At 44.2% G+C, this 20776-nt stretch overlaps 1 protein-coding gene across 4 annotated transcripts in view; it reads right to left on the bottom strand.

Annotated features, from left to right (window-relative positions):
* Positions 1 to 210: 210 nt before the first annotated feature.
* The window catches only part of tarbp1 (TAR (HIV-1) RNA binding protein 1), a 54173-nt gene continuing 33607 nt past the window's right edge, over positions 211 to 20776 (bottom strand). For 2 of the 4 annotated variants that reach the window (XM_079511720.1, XM_079511721.1), the window contains exons 19-32: positions 15673 to 15855; positions 14459 to 14673; positions 13876 to 13947; positions 13573 to 13693; positions 12003 to 12113; positions 11471 to 11620; positions 10809 to 10895; positions 10075 to 10298; positions 9593 to 9674; positions 9298 to 9469; positions 8785 to 9021; positions 6568 to 6692; positions 5187 to 5323; positions 211 to 3040 (exon numbers count right to left, since the gene is read on the bottom strand). In XM_079511720.1, coding sequence (XP_079367846.1) covers positions 2887 to 3040; positions 5187 to 5323; positions 6568 to 6692; positions 8785 to 9021; positions 9298 to 9469; positions 9593 to 9674; positions 10075 to 10298; positions 10809 to 10895; positions 11471 to 11620; positions 12003 to 12113; positions 13573 to 13693; positions 13876 to 13947; positions 14459 to 14673; positions 15673 to 15855 — 2070 coding nt within the window. In that variant the 3' untranslated portion in view covers positions 211 to 2886. The remainder of the gene's footprint in view (positions 3041 to 5186; positions 5324 to 6567; positions 6693 to 8784; positions 9022 to 9297; positions 9470 to 9592; positions 9675 to 10074; positions 10299 to 10808; positions 10896 to 11470; positions 11621 to 12002; positions 12114 to 13572; positions 13694 to 13875; positions 13948 to 14458; positions 14674 to 15672; positions 15856 to 20776) is intronic. The other 2 variants (XR_013790914.1, XM_079511722.1) reach the window with 2 other exon arrangements.

Here is a 20776-nt window from a genome sequence, read left to right as displayed (position 1 = left end):
GCAGAACTGCTCAGTGGAACTTGAAGTAGCCGATCTAAAACCTCACGAGTCGTATGGTGACGCATTGTCATTTTAGATCGGCTGTTTTCACTATTCATCATACAACATTATAGAGAAAGTATAGGGCGGAAGTAGTTAAAATATGCAGAGATATGAATAAACATGTACCCAATGCTATAATAGTTGTATTTATTGTAAAAAAAAAAAAAAAAGTAATTCACAATTTACATTTGCATTAAGAAACATTGCAAAAAATCTTAGGTTATTGTACAACTTAAAAAAATGTTTGGCTAAACTAAGACGAGAGCTAAAACTTTTTATTATTTTTTTTATATTTTTTGCAGTCTTTTAGAGGCACTGATGCAAACAAGAAACTTGGGTAAAGGAATATCCATAGTTTCCATTTAGACGAGCCCACTGGAATATGTTAATGTAATATACTAATATATCCAGTATGTATTTATTCTCCACTCCCTGATTAACAGCCACGAGGAGAGTTGAATGGCCATTAACTGAAACAAACCTTGGGGAAATTAAAGTCCAATCGGGCCCGAGAGATACAACTCATTCATCACACTGTACTCCCATCCATGTACACCGTATTCCCATCAATAATGTGACCAAATCTTAAAGGCAGTGTACTGTAAGTGATGTTTTTTGTGTTATGATGTTTTTAAGGTTAAGATAGTCCACCTAAAAGAAATACTTATTTTCTATAAATTTTCTATCAACCCCATGACGGCTTGAATTCATGGCAATTTTGTTTAGTTTTTGAGCAAATCATTTGATGAGACAGCAAATCATTTGAATTATTGTCTCAGGAACGCAATGAAAATAAAAACAAAATCTCCATGGATTCAAGGCTTCATGGTGTGTGTGTAGTTGAAAAAGAGTAATTTTTTTGGTGAACTACACTCTAGATTCTGACGTCTCCAGCAGAAGCCTGTCCTGGACACAGATAGAAACACCTAGAGGCCTCATTGACCCCTGCAGTTCATTGGAGCAACAGTGTTTCGCACCGTAAGGTGGAAGTCAAGCGAAAGTGCGGAAGGCCCGCTGCGTCGCTGCCACTCAAGGGACCACTGGCCACAGCACAGCGCATCTATTCCGGGAGGTTTATTGACATGAGAAAACAAACGTTTACATTGCCTCTGATTGGCCTATACCGAACGTCAAGCTTCCGTTAAAGCTTGCGTTATAGAAGCTTTCCTCCTCTCGAGATGCCCGAAGGAGGCGTCTACCTTTCTATGTCCATGGTCCTGGACAGGAGTCTCCAGACGTAAAAACAGATGATGAATCATTGCTATATAATGTTCAGTTACAGGAGCCTCTGCCGTCTCTGTAGCTCTTGGGTTGCCAATTTCATCCAACCAGGAGAGAGTTCCCATTCATCAGCTTCAATTTTCAAGTGTTCCACTTCCAATTTGGTTTGCTCACTTCTTTGTGTCATCACTTCCAATTTCAACAACCCTTTTTGTGTTTTAAACATTATGTTATAATTTAGCTATTGAAAAATAGCAGATCTACAAGCTCATAGCGCGCCACCGAGTGGCGCGCTACAAGCTTGTAGGTCTGCTATTTTTTTTAAATTGAGCACAACTAGTACAGAAACATGTCAGAAAACTGTCAGAATTTAGAAGATTTTTTTTTATTTCGACGTCAGGCCTAAATTGGTTAATACGGTATCGTATCCTGTATGAGTTCTCCCTCCTGATGGAATCAGAACGGTATCGCAACCTGAAGATGCATTTCATAAAGAGTTTACTAAAGAGCTGGAGAGACAGGCAGACCCCGGTGGCAGAACAAACACTCTATAGCAATGCTTGCTATGGGAGCATAGAGCTATTTAACACTTATTTTAACAAAACATCACTTAATGCACCTCTATCATAGGTTACCAGTACATAGTGTTATCATTTTGATACAAGCAGTAAACCAGAAGTAAAATCTCCTCACTAAACACAATGCATAATGATGCATGCTTGCTGAGAGTGAAGTCTGCATAAGGTCAGAGTAAAGCCCAATGTGTTGTATCTCTCTGCGACAAAGGTCTTGTTCCCATTGCAAATTAATCACATTTGTAATTCAAATGTGACAGGGCTGGACTGGCCACAGGACGTACCGGGCATATTCCCGGTGGGCCGCGACCGTAGGGGGCCGCCAAGATTAAAAAAAAAAAAAAAAAACAGGCCAATAGGCGGCAGGCCACCAGGAAAGGTCCGGGCGTGCTGCCATTCTGCCAGTGCCATCATGATAAATTAACTGTACCTGTATCAGTGAGTGACAAATAAACCCTCTACAAAGGGTTGTGTAGTTGTCTGTTGGTTTGTATCATTTATGTTGTTCTGTAAAAGTGGTGGTATTAGGGCTTGTGTGTTTGTGTGTGCCTCGACGGAGTGGGCGGTAGAGTTTCTGCTATCTGCACGCTGGTTGTTGTGGGCCGGTCTGGGCCAAATTCACGCGAAAATGACCGGGCCGAATTTTTGTCCCAGTCCAGCCCTGAAATGTGATCTTCAGGACTGACCGTCCACGCTGTCATTAGTAAGTGAGTCAGCGGCGAAGATTGCAGAGCTACGAGCTCACAACGTGTCACATTTGCGACACATTGTGAGCTTGTAGACCGGCCATTTGTGGGCAAGCGACCTACTGTAGGAATTTGGTTCAGATCAGATTCACAATAATCCGTACTGTTGTGGTTTTATGCTGTTGTTCAGACTTGATAAAACAAATCAAATTCGGGCTGTCACCCCACAAAAGGTATCACTTATACAGTGCGTTACTTATGTCGCTAAAGCATAAATAAGGCTTTAATGTGTGCGTTGATAGCTTTCGTTAAGGCAATAGGGGAAGGGCTGATATTCCAAACACAAGAACTGTGACTCCAGCTCAGCCAGAGGTGAAGTGCTGCCGTGTGTACTCCCAGATCAGCAGGGCGGCGCTCACGTGCACGTTGAGCGAACGGATGATACCTTGCTGGGGAATCTCCACACACACATCCAGCAGCTGCAGTAGGTTGGCCGGGATGCCTTCCCGCTCGTTGCTATGAAAGGAACGTGGAAGAAAGACACAGACAGGGTAGGAAAGGATAATTAACAGTGGTCGGGAAAAGTACTCACATGTTTTGTATCCATACTGCAATATAGAAATTAAAAATGAAAAAGTACAAAAGAATTGACTTCAAAATGTACTTAAAGTACCAAAAGTACTGAGAACCACTGACATAGAAACATGGGTTTTTCAGAAAACTAGACATTTGTACTAGAATCTGGTCTCGGGCATGGGTTAATCCTGAGGTAAATGGGCTGAGATAAGTGTAATAATAATGTAATAGTCCATTAAGGCAGCAGGACCATGCTCTGCGCTGTGGGGACAGCACAGCTGCTCACACACCAAGCACTGCTCTCACACAAAGGCAGCATGGACTCATTAACAGATAAACTGAAGCACACGCACACGTGCACACGCACACCTTTATGAATGAGGTGGGCTAGAACAAACAGTGGCATTGCAAACCAATGTTGATTTTGACAGTACATTTTTATTTGGTTTTAGTCATAGTCATTTGAATAAAATTCCATTTAGTTTTAGCCATATTTGATCTGTTTTCCGATTTTTCATTTTTGGTTGCATGCGGAAAATAGACAAATTGTAGATCTGCTATTTTCAGAGTGCAACACCCGGTGCACAACCATACATAAAATTAAAATGACTTGTCTTTTAGTTCTAGTGGATCTCTTCTCCACTAGGTCCCTCCATAACATTTAGTCTATGAAAAAAGGTAGTCAACGTTTTTCAACAATTTGAGTAAAAGCTACTCAGTTAAAGCACCACGGAACATTCTCTCTCTAAACAGTTCAACAGCAACACTTAAAGGGTTGTAAAGTGATTCATATTTCGTCGGGCAGAAACCTGAAACCTCTTATCTTCACATTGTCCTACTTGCACACACTACAGCATGACACAAACGCATCAGAAGTAGCAGATCCACAAGCTTGAAACTTGTGTTCAAGCTACTTTTGAATTTGAACAGTTTTGGACTTACAAAATGAGAAACCCAGGCGTACTGAAAAACCCAAAATTTTTGAGAAGCTGTTCTGAGCTAGCCTGGCTAATAAGCCAGACCGAATCAGCCGTTGGCAAAAAAAAATTGCCTGCCGGCGGATTACGGTCTGGAGAGGCTCAATTGTACGCCCATTTCCTACACCAGAGAACTGGTGTGGCCAATCGGGACACGGTATGCAATATGGGCGGGCTTTGGTACAGTGACGTTCAATGCTTGGGACCTTTGACTGACAGTAGCTCTGACCAATTGCGTCAAAGAGAAAATATTTGAACCCGCCCCCCGGGAAACAAGATCCATACACAGCATCTCCAGACTCAAATACCACACGACAGTGTGATTTGAGTCTGGCTTATTAGCCAGGCTAGTTCTGAGCTATACAGAGAGCATGATGGTGAAGTCATCATACTGTATGTGCTGTACTGTACTGTACGGGTGTGTGAGTAATCCGTATCCTGTTCTCCTGTCCCGGGGGAGAACCAATTACAGCCCGGCGAGCCTCAACAAGAAGCATGTTCTCTCTCTGGTAATGGCCCCGTGGGAACATGCTCCCAGGAGGCCACATAGACATGTAATAGCATGTTAACTGTAACTGCAACACATGCAGAAGGTCAGGGCAAGCAGTGGAAGGGGGGCGGGGGGGGCAGTTTTTGTGCAATGGGTTACATTTTAACTGAGTTGAATGAATCATCGTAAATATTCAGAATCTGCACACACCTATTGACAAAATGGATTATGACAACACAGACACACACCTGAGAAAAAACCTGATCAATGTGCTCATTAGAAGCGAGTAGGCTTAGCTATACACAATATGGCCAATGTAATGAGCTTGTTGATCAGCTATTTTTGAAAAATCGTGAAAACGTGTGCACATCTTTGAATATACCGTTATGTTCTTTTGCAGCAAATGTTTTTAACTCAAATATTTGCTTCTGTGGGGTCCCTGGAACAAAATATTTTCAGATTGGGGTCGGCGGCCGAATACATATCATTTTGGGGCTCCTTGACACGAAACAGTTTGAGCACCACCAATATAGAAACATACATAGATATTTCAGAAAAGCTGAAATACATTTGTAGAATCTGGTCTCATGGTCTTCATGGATTAAGGCCCTCCTCTTACCCCAGAAGCAGCAGTGTCTTCTCTGGGAACTGATAGTCCTGCAGACTGTGGCTGTTGGCAGTCTGTTCCACTCCCACAATGCAATAGCCTTCACTCTTCTTCAGCAGCAGGAAGTCAGGCAGCTCCGCAGGCTTCACCTGACCAGACAAAAACATATTTCTTATCTCCACATTCTAACTTTGTGTTTTTCGTAAATTAATGCCTACTATAGCCCTATAAATTTGACAGCATATTATAAGCGGGTGGATTTCGCGGTAAATCTCGTATTTTTATCAGTCGTTCATAATGACTAAAATCTCTCCGCAGTGGCTGTGTTCCAAATGGGCCGCCATAGTATATACAAGGGAACTTGGATGAAATCACAGGTGAAATGTCGTCTTGCGAATGCTCGGCGCTGCAGTGAACTCGGGATGGAGTTATGAAGATTTTCACCTGTACCACTCGTTCTGGGATATAGCAACATCGGATTATGGTGAGAAAATGCCTAGTCCGAAATTCCTCCTTTAAATGTTACAGACATGCTGATGTTTAGGGCAGAGAAATTAGAATCCATGCAAATGGTTGATTGATTCTCTGAGAGCTAGAGTCGATGAATCAACGATCTACACGTCCCAGACTCTTTTCCTTTCTGGCTCCAAAATTATGGAATGCACTTCCGATTACAATCAGAACTGCAGACTCACTCCCAATCTTTCGCCATAGTCTGAAACCTCACCTCTTCAAACTCCAGCTTAGCCTGTAGCACTTGCCCTAGCCTCGACGACTTTACACATAGACATATATAAAGGCTAGATGGCTCAAGGCGGAGTCTCCGACGTAGTTCACCTGGCGGCCATCTTGCTGAGGTGCAAACGTTAAGCATCCTGAATCATAGCCACGTTGTTAACGTTATCTGCTTAATGTTATTTTTGATATGAACGTCATATGAAAGCATAAGCATGTGGACGTCTGACGTTTATAACAAACCAAACCGTTTGAAAATCGGTTGAAAATTTTGCAAGTTATGGTTATTTAAAAAGTACATGCACACAATGTTATGCTGCACCCCAGTAAGATGGCCGCCACATAGCAACGTCACTCTCCATTGGCCAGCAGCGCGGGTGAGCCATCTAGCCTTTCTTATATATATCTGACTTTACAGGAGTATGCATAGGCTAGATTCATCTAGATAGCACTCTATAGTGTATACGCATAGCTTTACTGTACGTTTTTTCTACTGTTAGACAAATGCTAGGTTCTTAGCTTCCTTATGATTCTTGCTGACTATTTTGATGTACTTGATGTATTACCATGTGTTGTTCTTGCTTACTGTAAATCGCTCTGGATTAAGAGGGTCTGCTAAATTGTAAATTGTGATCACGGACAGGCCGTTCTACTCCACCTCTTGCAGCGGGAGCCACAGCTCAGAGGAGACGCTCAGGGCCTGGAAGTGTTTGTCAAGGACATGACGGAGGCTGTCCAACACCAACACACTGGCACCAAAGATCTCACACGTCCTGCACAGACCTGGGAGAAAGAAATACACACATGATCCACAGCAGGGGTCATCACATCTGATCTGATCATGATCCACAGCAGGGGTCATCAAATCTGATCTGATCATGATCCACAGCAGGGGTCATCAAATCTGATCTGATCATGATCCACAGCAGGGGTCATCAAATCTAATACACACGTGATCCACAGCAGGGGTCATCATCAAATCTTCCCTTTTTTGCCATGGACATACAAAACGAGTGGATAATGATATTACCAGAAACACATAGAGCTATAGTGCTGAATGACCATAACGGGTCTGGAAGTGTTCAAAAACCGTCTGGGGTGCTCACAAAAGCCAAAGAAGATGTTAAAATGACCACAAACATTTTTAAAAGTTAAAGCCTGTCATGCTGATATCTCCATACATGTTGTGTTCCTCGACATCCTGTATGAAGCAACAGTGAGGATGATGATGATGATGCACATCTGAACAGCTAGCAGAACAAGGTTTTTCCAACGTGACACTGAAGACGTCAGAACGGTCTATTCATTGTGTGTAGACAGACACCACTGTTTGGTTTTCAGTGGGTTAAACATTCGAGACTAGAACGTTCTCCTATATCCAAATTCTAACTTTTAGTGTTAATTCTTAAAGGACCACTTCACCACTTTTCAACTTCTCTTCCTATAATTGGTCCTAACTAATGTTCATGTTAAAATACCACCATTTTTTCCTACTCAGTCTGTGTCTCATAGGAGGGCTGTGGGCAGTTCAGAAACCCGTCCACCAGTGACATCATCGATGGTGAATCCAAGCTAATAGAAACGGCAGGCTTTCTTTTCCTGAAATGTTGCAATGCAAAAGTTTAAGCCATTGTTCTCACGATAATAAAAATCTAAATATATTTACAAACAAATCTTGTTTAAAAAAAAATCTGCCTAATGATGATGTCACTGGTGGACGGGTGTCCGAACTGCCCAAAGCCCTCCTATGAGACACAGACTGAGTAGGAAAAAATGGTGGTGTTTTATCATGAACATTAGTGAGGACCAATTATATGAAAAGATGTTGAAAAGTGGTCCTTTAATGAACGGCGCTCACACTACAGCATCACACATGAGCATCAAAAGCAGCAGATCCACAAGCTCGAAACATACAACACGCTTCAAACTTGTAGATCTGATACTTTTGGAATTTGAATCTTGAGAAGTAACAGTTTTGGAGTCGGACATATGACGTTTGCACCCGACAGAGACGATATTGTCCAGTTGTGAATCATGTGTGAATTCCTACCAAAGACATCAATCATTTTTGATTGTTGTTAAAACGGGTATGGAGTCTTAATATAGGGCCATAGACACCATAAGAGTATAATGTGTAATATTGAGTGAATGTTAAATATTTACACAACACATGTGGTGGCTTTGCCTGCCCCTGCACACTTAAGAGCACATCAAATATCAATATTGGTTTGGACCACAGGGCTTTTCCTCTGTCCACACACGTTCAAATAGACTCAGCTGCTTATCACCTGCAGCCGTTAAAGGTGTGAGGAGAGGTACAGTAGCAGTGGGACAATACATGGGCAATATGAGGACGTCCTTTCAATCACTGTATAAACTGTGAGAGAGCATTATGGAGATTGTTTCTATAGAGACATAACAGAGACTTTAATAAATAATCCAGGTCGAGAGTGGACTGAAACAATGTCACGTTTATTACAAGGAGTGGTCTGTACCAGCCCAGGGAGGTGCACGTATGCAAAAGCCTCCATAGCTGTAGAAATGAGTCTCTCTTATACACAATGAAGGAGCACAAATACATTTGAGGTGTGGTCAGTGGTCAGTCGACATGTTCAAACATGGGTCTTGGGTCTCCCACTACAACCGTCATCTAAATGTGGCCTGAATCACAGATCTCATCTCTGACCTCCTAGCCTGAAAGTGCCCAAGTTTTTCTTGGCATAGAGGGAAACGGATGCTGGCTCCCTATTGGTTCAACCAACCTATGTACCTGCCTCCCCTCTCCCATTCGTCCCCTCTGGGTCGTTTGCCCAGGCTTTTTTTTACTTTTGAAATATAATGGCCTGGGTCTCCAGTCCGAGGCTACTGTACTGACCTCCTAGGTTGGTGGGTTTGTCGATGAGCGAGGCGACCACCACCAGGGCTCCGTGGAGCTTCATGCCCAGACGGGAGGCTCTCTGCTGGGGGACCAGCGGCTGCAGCTCAGGCTCCTGCTCGTGGATGCCCAGGCGCCACGGCGTGATCTTCTTCTGCACCTCCGCCCATCGCTCCTCCCTGTCCTGTTCACCTGCTGCTGCTCGGACGGACACGGACAGATACCAAGTGTTGGTATCTTGTTGGTTTGGACAGGACATTTAGTGGAGTAGAGATCCAGTAGAAGTAAAAGATGAGTCATTTTATGTTTGGTTGCGCTCTGAAAATAGCAGATCTACAAGCTCACAACGCATCGCAGGGCGACTAAAAACTAAATAAAAAGTTACTGTCAAAATTAGAGATGTCCCGATACTGTATCGGTATCGGGAAAAGTATCGGATCGGCGCTTATTTGTCATATCGGTATCGGCGAATATGCCAGTCTAACCACAGATCCCACAGAGGGGCTCTGTTACCTTTGTCCTGCTGGACCCAGTCTCCCGGCGGCAGCCGGCTCAAGTCTGGGACGGGGTTCCTGAGTGGGAGAGTGGGACTCTCGGAGAAACCCGACAGCTTCTCAAACTTCCACGGCGGGATCCACTCGTCGTCCGATACCTCGGACAGACTGGGAAACGTGTGGAATATGGTCTAGGATATATGGACGAGGGGTAGGAGATAAGGGGAGGGGAACATAATTACTGGTACTGCTCTGTTTTTACAAAACGGGTGAACGATTCATTTTCACATATTTGACGTGATATGAAGAGGCACCTCGATGCTGTAGTCCCTGATAGGATGGAAGGCACCGAAGAAGAAATGTTCCTGAATTCTGATCCAGTTCTTGTTGGCATTTCTATAGGGCACATGGGTGTACACTTCACTTTTATCACAGCATCACAACAAATGAAATAATATCACCAACACGTCACATCATGTCACGTCACGAGTTTATAGATCGGCTGTTTTCGCCGAAGAGATTTGATGGGCCTCGTATAGACCCCTGGGGGGCTCCGGGTCAGTGAAGTATAACAGGGTTTAAATGGTTATGTGAAATAATAACTTGCTTTAACCCATTAAGACCTGATGCTACAAATGCCTTCTGTAAATCAGTAGTTCTCAAACTGTTTCTCGCCAAGGACCCCCAAATTGAGGTCTACATAAAATGCTATGTAAATTACATACGTTTAGCCTTTGCATACGCCTCTTAGGTCGTCGAGGCTAGTGCAAGTGCTACGCTGCTATCCTATGCTCACCCAGAGTTCTGCATGGCCTCGGCCTGGTTGAGACAGGTCTCCACGACGGAGGCTAACCCTCCCAGACCGTCGCATGGACCCTGCTGGGCCTGGGCCTCCTCCCGGACCCCGGGGCCCAGGGACCACACTCTCTTCAGGGCCAGCAGGGCATACAGACGCACGCTGAAGTTGTGGCAGAAGCACCACTGCAGGCACACGTCCAGCGCTCTGCGCCACTGCACTGCCTGAGAGAGAGAGAGAGAGACACACACATGGAATAAAGCAGAGCAAAATTTCATGACTGAAAGTTTTAGGATGTTTAGGTATCTTTCTAAACATAATGTTGCTGCTGTTCCACATACAGCCAGCCAACGTTGTTGCGATCTGACACGCTGTGAGCTTGTAGATCTGCTATTTTCACTAGTTTGGGTCCCGGGGAGACATCAAATGTCTCTTTTGGGTCACAGGCTGGTAAAGGTTTGGTAAAATGGTAAATGGTGCATTTATATAGCGCCTTTATCCAAGGCGCTTTACATAGATTTCACACACACATTCATACACCGATTGCGGCGGAAGCCATGCAAGGTACCAACCAGCACATCAGGAGCAATTTGGGGTTCAGTGTCTTGCCCAAGGACACTTCGACATGTAGCCAGGAGGAGCCGGGATTCGAACCGCCGACCCATGGATCATTGGACGACCTGCTCTACCTCTTGAGCCACAGTCGCCCCAGTCGAACCAGTGCCATACTGTACCTTATCTTTCGTTAAGGGCAGAATGATGTTCAGATGGACGAGGACTGACAGGAAGGTGCAGATGCTCGTCTTGGTCTTTTCTACATCCTGAATAAAAGCAAAACGCCAACCGCACACGACCATTAAAAAAATGAAACACAAGCGTTTTTTGTTGATGAGAGATGACCGACTGTCATTTTGACTGTGACCCATGTTCAACCCCAAACTCTAATTCTCTCCCTTCGGGGCAGCCTACTAATCGTTCCCACCAAATGAACCCCAGCCGCTCTCCCAGATGAACAGGCAGGATGAAAATACTGCAACACCAAATCAAAGGAAAGCAAAGTAAAGCAAAATCATGAATACATCACAACTGGAGATGGGGAAAGATTAAAGGGTTTTATCTGAGCCTCATGAAAAGAAGAAACATCAGCAAACTGCAGATTTTATCAGTTTTAGACTGAGGCCTTGTCTTCTAAATGCTATCCTAACAGTGCTCAATATATTTTGTTCCACCGTCCCCCAGAAGAAAAGATTTGAGTTGAAAAATGTTTGCTTTAAAAGTATATTTGACGCACTATGAGCTTGTACTGTACAGGTATATCTGCTATCTTTGAAAGAATTGTGACACGCACACTGCAACTGCTTAAAATCATTTGTAGATGTGCATTGAGGAAACTCACCACATTGAAGCAGGCCCACAGCCGCTCTATGTGTTGTGGGTAGTGGAACAGTATGAGGATCATCATCCACTCCATCAGGTACTTTACTGAGGCCTGGTTACTGCAAAACCCTGCCTCAAATACCTGGTTCAGCACAGTTTCCACAAACTCCTGCGCACACACACACACACACACGCAGTCGCATGCACACACGCACGCACACACGTACACACGCACACACACACGCACACAGTTACTTTCTCATTGTTAGTTTTAGGGGTGCAACACTTAATCAGGCTAATCATTAATTTCACCAAAATAATCATTGAAAAGCTTAAAACAATACAAATAGTTCAAATAGACTAGCAAGAAAAACAAGCTCAGAATGTGTCGCAGCGCTTTGCAGATCATTATAACATGACACTGCATAATATGAAGTATAAACAAAGTTAAAATAACGCTTAAGGTTCATTGATTCATTGATTAAGAAATTAATATAAAACACGCTTCTTGTTTTGTTTTTGAATAAGTAATCTATAGACAGAATAATCACCTCCTTCAGTTTGGGCAGCAACAGCAGCAGTGTCTGCCACACCCGGTTCTTCACACGATGATGCAAGGAGTTGCTATAGTAACGCACTTTTGACCTTGATATCTCCTTGTCCTGGAGGGAATGGGGAGAGATCATTGTCAAGATGTTACACGTGGTCCCAGTGGTGTAAAGTAACTAAGTACATTTACTCAAGTACTTTACTTAACACGCCTGGTGGCGCATATAGCAGATCTACAAGCTCACAACGTGTCAGATCGCAACAACGTTGGCTGGCTGTATGTGAAAATGTTCACGTGGCATTTCTTCCTCGGCCTAGTGGGAATGTGCATGCGCAATTTCACGGAAATCACACAATGTGTTCATGATTTGCAGCATTTTGTTTGAAACTGAGCACTCCTGCGAACTTTGGAAGCCAATCTTAGCCAATCAGGATGGAGTCTGAGAAATCTGAAAGACACGTTTCGTTGAATGGCTCTAGAGAGACTGTGTACCAATTTGCGTGATGTTTGGACAAAATCTGTAGGTGTACTGTCCAAAAACTTGTTTTGCACAAAGCGGCCTCCTGGTGGCGCTATAACAGGCCGTTCTGAAAACGGCCTGTTCATCGTTAGCATCCAGGGAGTGTGTGTGCAAAATTTGGCATCGACCGGGTTAACGGTGCCGGAGATTAGCTGTTCACAGACGGACGGACGGACACACGGACGGACACACTGACGGACACACGGACGGACGGACGGAGTGCAAAACTATACTCTCTCCCCATGCCTTCGGCCTGGTGGAGACAATGAAAGATTTGCAAAATGTCTAAACATGTGACCAAAATATGAGACACTAGTGCAACCCTTAATGCGTCTGTGTGTTAAGTGTGCGCGCATGTGTATAATGATCTGCACTAGTAGGCCATAAATGGCCTACTAGTGCGCAAGCAGAGCGCGCAAGTACTATATGTCGATCAGTGTCGGGTGGATTAAAGGAAATGCCTCTATGTATATGTATATGTAATTTGTAAGTTGATTAGCGGTATACTGTGGTTACTTTGCGTAAGCCCCGTTTGATGCGTATGTATCGTAGCAGCATATGACGTCAGGGTATAACTGGTACAACTAGCTCTCAATGATGACGTAATAAAGATGTGGATTAAAGGACCCAATGCCAGGGTGTAATTGGTTTTCGATGGTGACGTAATGACGATATGTTTTAGTGTCGGGAGGATTAAAGGTAATGCCCCTATGTATACATGTATGTAATCTGACACCACTGCCATATCAAGCACAAGTAGTCATTACGTCATACGCTGGCACGCCGCATACACATCAAACGGCGACATACCTGGACGAAAACTATTACTTGCACGCTCTGCTTGCGCAAGTAATAAAGAAAACGCTAGGGGCTCCAATGCGATAGATGCATTTATTGCACCATAAGTGACACATTGAGTCTGCTCTTCCGCAGACTAAATGTGAAAACAGAGAGAAACACATCTTTATACAACCCACTGGAACAATCAACATGATCAGATGGAAGAGAGCTGTTGACAATCTCACGTGAAGGGTTCACAGGTCAAAAGCACCTTTTTCAGGAGAAGAGTAACCAGCTCCTCCATCAGTTTCTCGTGCAGTGGATCGGAGCCCTCCAGGCGGCTGAGGAAGGCCAGCGCACACGTACGAGCCATCTGCTCATCCCTGTCCTCACTGGAAGCAACAGGAGGATAAGACACATGCAGAGAAACAGCTAAGTTACAAGTACAATCAAATATGTAAGGGGTTCCTGTTCTAAATGGCCCGTGCTTCAGGAGCACCCTCTAGTGGCTGAAGTTAAATTCACAGCTAAAAAGAAATTGGCTAGACTCTAGAGGAAGGGCTGATCAACTCACCCAGTCACTACTGCGTTGGCAGAACACTGCTCTCCCAGCTGCTCCACGTACGTCTGGACCTCCTGAATTAGCCTACAGAACACAGACACAAACCCTCCTGAATTAGCCTACAGAACACAGACACAAACCCTCCTGAATTAGACTACAAAACACCATCAGAAACCCTCCTGAATTAGACTACAAAACACCATCAGAAACCCTCCTGAATTAGACTACAAAACACCATCAGAAACCCTCCTGAATTAGACTACAAAACACCATCAGAAACCCTCCTGAATTAGACTACAAAACACCAAAAGAAACCCTCCTGAATGTTGAACACAACAGTGCTGTCCTGTAGTAAGCTCAAGGACAAAGACCCCAGCCGGGAAGAACTTCAGTTACTGTTTTTATCCACCCTCCCTTTCCCTCGATGTTATTGAATAAAGACCCTTTCTGTTTTGCAAACGGTCTCTGAGTCTCCAGTTTCATGGTGAAACTTACCTCCACCATCCCTGGGTTGCCACACTATATAGCTATTATAAAATGACACAGATTCCCGGTTTAAATGGGTGTTGTTGACACGTTTTGAAGGTTTATATACCGCTGGTCTCTCCTGAACACTGGGCCGTAGACGCACGCCTCGGTCAGGATGTCGATGTGGACGAGGCTGCTGGAAAATGTGGCGTTGACGTCCCACCGCCGGCTCCCCCCCGGGCCAGCGCACAGACCGGGCAGCCACGTGTGACAGCAGTGCTGGATGAGCACGTTGAACACGCCCGTCTTAAGCTGGGACAGCTCCACCAGGTCACTGGCCACCTGCAGCAGAGAGAGCAGCACGCACGCACACACACACCAACACATCTATCACCACCGTGCATTGAGACCTCAGACCCGATTATACAAATGTCTTCTAATTCCCGACAGTTTTCTGAAAAGCCTATGTTTCTATAACAGTGGTTCTCAAGCTATTTCATGTCAAGGACCCCCAGGATTGTATGTATTTGGCCGCTTGTAGATCTGCTATTTTCGGTGCGCAGCAGGCTTTCATAGAAGACACGCTGGCTTCATCCAAATGACTGAAATAAGCCGTGGCGACTGAGAACTTTAATCCACGAGACGGAGAGTGCAGTGCTCATTTTTCTCCTGTTCTACTGGAATCCTGCCATAAAGTAAACCATTGTGAATTGCATTGACTTCCTATCTATCGAGAACAGTTAAGTTTACCTCCGGCATGTACAGTATTTTATATAGAAAACAGTCACTGTACAATAGTTGCCGTTTCCACAGATTCAATTTTTGACATAAGAAAAAAATAAAAGATACATCAGAAATAAAGTACAAGGGATGGGGGTTAAAAGCTTTATGGGCTAATTTAATTCCAGTTGTGTGCAGTCATCGATGTTTATTTTGAGACTTATTTTCTTTTTGTGTGTTTATTAAATGTATGCCAATCTACAAGCTCACAATGCGTGACAATGTGAAAAGAAAATCTACCTTCACCATGCCAGGTATACATATCGCAAGAGACAGCATTTATTTAGGTAAATAAATGCCATATTATTATTGGCAATTTGCCGATTGAGCGATCCCATCGGCAAAGCAGGAGTGGAGCTGGAAGTATGAATCAAGTTGAGCACAGCTGCTCCTCCTCGCCCCGCTCAACTGAACCTCCTCGCCCCGCTGCTCCTCCTCGCTCCTCTCAACTGAACACAGCTGCTCCTCCTCGCACCTCTCAACTGAACTTTTTCTAGCAAAAACTCATTTTTCAGCATTACATGCCATTACGTCCAAGTTGGGAAACACTGCTTTAGTCACCTGTTTGAGGATGGCAGTGAACTTGGGCGCGCCCGTCAGTGCTAGCAGCTCGCGGTGGTACGCCATGGAGACGAAGCATCTCAGACCGGGCCAGAAGTCATGAGGGTTGTTGCTCAGGCCCTGCACCAGCTCCCACGAAACGCTCACCGCCTCCGCACACAGATCCTCCTCCACATGCACCACCTGGCAGCAAGATACAACATGTAACACTTGTAAGGCCAGTCAATCTAACATTTGACCCAAGATAAATTGCAATAGTAATCGTTCAAGGTTTTTTATGATCCTTAGGGTCATCCAAATATCATATTAAAAATTGATTATTATATACATTTTGGATTATGGTACATTCAGGGGTTGATACATAGGCAAAATCTTCAAATTTGAATTATGCTTTAAGTAGTATGTGACATGTCATACTAGGTTTCATTCATGTTTTTCGTGCAAAACGAATGCTTGGAATGGGTTAGTATATGGCTATACTGTATATGGACCTGGCCCATTGTTGTACCCATATATGGAGCTTAGTGATTGTGCCTGATTTTTTTCTATAATTTTTATCCCACGATTTTGCAACCCAGTTTTTTTTCACCCAGTGCCAATTATCTAATGTAATCCTGGGCGCTACACTTCCTCTGCCAACCTGGGGGGGCAGCGGACTGACCTCATGCCTCCTTCCATGCTTGAGGAGTCCAAGCTGCTTCTTTTCACCTGACAGGGGGGAATTTCCCTGGCCGGACGTAGCGCGTGGAAGGAACACGTTATTCCAACCAGTTCCTTTCCCCTCCATCAGGAACCCCGGCTGGCCAGGGGGAGGTAGTTTAGAGACCAGGATTACTACATGTTTTTGTGAGGGTACCTACCCTAGGGGACATGGGGAGAACATGCAAACACAGAAAGGCCCTTTCGCCAACCCCACATCGGGTATGGGCACTGATGACGCGGAGGAGGGAACACTCCCCCAGCGCCCACAGCGTCCCCAGTGGGAATCGAATCCAGGACCTTCTAGCTGTGAGGTGACAGCACTACCGACTGTGCCACCGTGCCCCTGCCATGATGACACATTGAGGTTAGACAACACACTCCATATTTGGGCGTGGTTGCATTCGGAACTCCATTACGGTTACGGCTGTCGATATGCCCATATAAAGGGCATGTAGGCCATATAGATATAGAGATTTTAATATTATGGCCATAGTAGGGACACAGACAGGCAGAAAGAGATCTCCATATTGGAGACGTGATGTTACAGAGATGACCCTACATGGACATCCCCCTACTAGGAATCTACCGGTCGTCCTTATATGGTGAGGTGAATTACTATTATTATTACTGGCGTATAATAATACACCTCCAATTTACCTCTATATAAGACTGAGCCTGCGACAGACAATGGAATTCAATAGAAATTGTCAGTGCTAAAACTCATTGAAGCTAGGAGAGAATAGGATGCCTTCACAGAAGATCTGAACTAGAGCCCCCAATCCAAGACGCTAACCTAACTTCCTCCAATACCTCTACGAGGATTCTGTGGGATTCTACGAGGTCGTCTGAACTGTTCATGTTCACCCCAACAACACTCGACATGGCGGCGACCCGTTCCAAGAAGGTGTTTGAGCTGTTTGTGTCTAAAATACCATGGACCATATACACTAAGGAGATGAGGGAGTACTTTGTACAGTTTGGACCAGTGAAGAGATGTCTGCTTCCCATGGACAAGGACACAGGGTTCCACAGACAGTACGGTTGGGTTTCCTACTCCAACGAGGAGAGTCTGAACCACGCTCTGCATAAAGAACCTCACGTTCTGGAGGGAGCCACGCTGCAGGTCCAGAAGAACATAAGAACGGCAAATAAGAACAACAAAGAGACGGAATATATAGCCTCGTCACCCTTAAGGTCCTTTCAGATACCCTAGAAACAGCAATACCCTAGAAGACGAGTTGAGTGTCTTCTTTCCACTACAGATTCCATCCCGTTAATATTAACATTGCAGCAATATTTAACTAAAAAATCACACCCGTGTGAACTGAGTGGTGCAAGGTCTTATATAGCCTGATCAGCTGTGGTCTGACGTAATGTCAGTGACCATGGTAACCATGCTCACCTGTGCACGGACACGTACACAGGTACACAAACATACAAACAAAGCTGGTTATTGGAGTGGTTTGCACCACTCGAAAAACACTTAAAAACTATGAATCTGTCTGCCCTGTGTTGATATTGGTACATATTGTGTACACATACATATACAGTCTAAATAATGTGGAAGAATTGCTACTTGTTTTCCAAGTTATCCCTCCTTAATTCTACATATAATTATTTAACAGCAAATGCAACATATAAGCCTATTTGATTCTGGGCTATAAATGTTCTACTTGTTCTTCTTAACCCATTTTGACCTGAGATCAGATTCTAAAAATGTCTTCTACATCCTGACAGTTTTCTGAAAAAGCTATGTTTCTGTGTCAGTGGTTCTTCGACTTTTCAAAAATAGCAGACCTACAAGCTCGTAGCGCGCCACCGAGCTTGTAGATCTGCTATTTTTCAATAGCTAAAGCATAGCATAATGCTAACACCAAAAGGGGTTCCCGCCCAAAATGGGTTCATACATGCATGTTAGCTCTCGTACTACATCGGGTGCAGCTCTGGTCCATAGCTCTAATGCATTTAGAGAGCAGTAAGGCTATGGACCAGAGCTGTAGGCATACAAGGCTCTATACATGCATGTCTTAGTTTTATTTCACACTTGTAAAAGTTTCCCATGTGCCAATAAGTCGCCAGTGTCGCCACTGTATGCACACGACATAATATGCCGCACATTGAGTAGGCCGATATATCTGCTCGGTAGGCTGCATGAGTTTTACTTTAATAAAAGGCAACGTTTCGGTCCCTCCGGACCTTCTTCAGGTAGGCCCTATAACAGCATTTGGCCCAATCCCAATTGCCTCCCTCAAGCCCTGAGCCCTGAACCCTCATTGACTTTAGTGACGTCAGCTGTAAGTGCTTGAGGGTGAGAGGCTGCAAGGGCTCCACATTGTTGTGAAAGGAATGGGACAGCACTTTGGAGATGAGTCCGCCATTCATGACACTTTGCATCACTTTATACAAACTGTCCTTATTCACAGCCAGTGCCTATCTACAGTGCTTGGCCTATTTATACATGTCTATCACGTCTATTTTAGTATTTAAGCCGATTGTTTTATTATTAGTTTCATAAATACACTTTCCTGTGTGATATGGGTTGTAATATTCATATATAATAATATTCATTATAAATTGCATTTCCATATTATTTTACTTTGCTGAGTCATTAGTCATTTCTCATCATGTTTCCCTGGCCTTATTATTATTATTGTTATTAAATATATAGCCTATCCTTCCATTCCGTCTCCCTTTGAGAACAGTGAGAAAGCACTATAGAGGGTATGCGCATGGCATGCGCATGGCATGTGGCAGCGGTGGCCGAACGGATAGCGGCGCGGTCTTGATACCGGAAGGTTCCTAGTTCGAATCAGCCGTCCGACACGTTAAAATTACCACCGCTGAAAGTGCCCTTGAACAAGGCATTGAACCACTACGATGAAATGTGTTCTATGAGCAGGGCCTGGCTGGAAACAAGTTCTTGAGCTTAGCCCAGATACCCTGGGTAAATATAGATTTCATTTCATTTCATTTCATTTCATTTCATTTCATGCTTAAAGTGAATGGCACATCGAGTGGCAAAGCAACATGCCAAGTGAGTTTAACATTGTTTAACGTTGTTTAATGCAATCAGATAGGACTTTTCTGTGTGGATGTATGGGCTGTCAAGGCCAGGAAAGTAGTTTTTGCCACTCAGGATTTGGCCTTACTTATCTATTATACAATTGAAAAGGTGTACCCAAAAAGCTGTACGCAACCCAGGAAAAACAGGCACCAGCTACTACGTCACTGACACACTGCAACACACACTGCAACAACCCACTAAACACACTAACACGTCACAGACTTACCCTCCGCGTCGATCCACGGCTATCTCCTCATGTCGCGCAGCACGCCCACACTCAACACCACCCGCGTAAAACTTGTCATTGCACTGCCACTAAAGCCGGCTCCCGTCCAGACTCACAAACAATATCAATAATAAACACAAACACGCCACAAGCACCGACACCCCCGCCTAATTTGTTGCCACGTCTATGAAAACAAGCACAGAAAAAATGCCATTCAACACGCTACTTACACACACTACCACTCGCTTACAATACGCGGACCTGGCAACACTACATTCCCTCTCCCATTTGCTCAAAGCCCACCACGTGACCCACACACACATACCAAAAGTAGAAGAAGAAGAACAACAACACACCGCACACACTGATTCTAACTTGGATGGAGAGTGCTGCGATTACATACATACACAGTTAAAATAATGCAAACACGACCGCGTCGACACCTGGCGTGGTACACGCGGGACGAACCGAGGCGCATATATGGATAAGAACAACAACACCAACACTACACGCACACACACGCGCGCGCTGCAACAACGCGCTGCAACACAAAACAGCTACGTACAGTGTGTGTGTGTGTGTGTGCGTGCGTGCGTGCGCGGGGGGGGGGATTTTGGATCGCCTCGCGATGCAGCGCAAATGGCACAAAACGCTAATAATAATAATACAAAATAAGAACACTACACTAATAACAACAATAATATCAACAGTACAGAGAACAGTACAGTACACATGACTACAGTACAGAAAGAAAGCTCACATCAGAATATTAATCCATGTAATAATAATAATAATACTAAAAAATAAACACAACACTAATAACAACTATAATATCAACAGTACAGAGTACAGTACAGTACATCAGAATATTAATCCATGTAATAATAATAATAATAATCATAATAATAAAAAATAAGAACACAGCACTAATAACAACAGTACAGAGAACAGTACAGTACACATGAGTACAGTACAGTACAAAGACTTACAGTACAGCACAGTACAGTACAGTACAGTACAGTATACTGTTCCTGCGCCTTGCCATGCTCGCTTTCATACACAAATACACAAAACCAAACAAGGTCACTCAGCCAGCTTGGCAACTTTGCGCT

Source organism: Electrona antarctica (assembly GCF_951216825.1).
Source record: "Electrona antarctica genome assembly, chromosome: 10".
Classification (NCBI taxonomy): domain Eukaryota; kingdom Metazoa; phylum Chordata; class Actinopteri; order Myctophiformes; family Myctophidae; genus Electrona; species Electrona antarctica.
The sequence above is the reverse complement of the archived record's forward strand: the minus strand, read 5'-3'. Positions and strand labels throughout refer to the sequence as shown.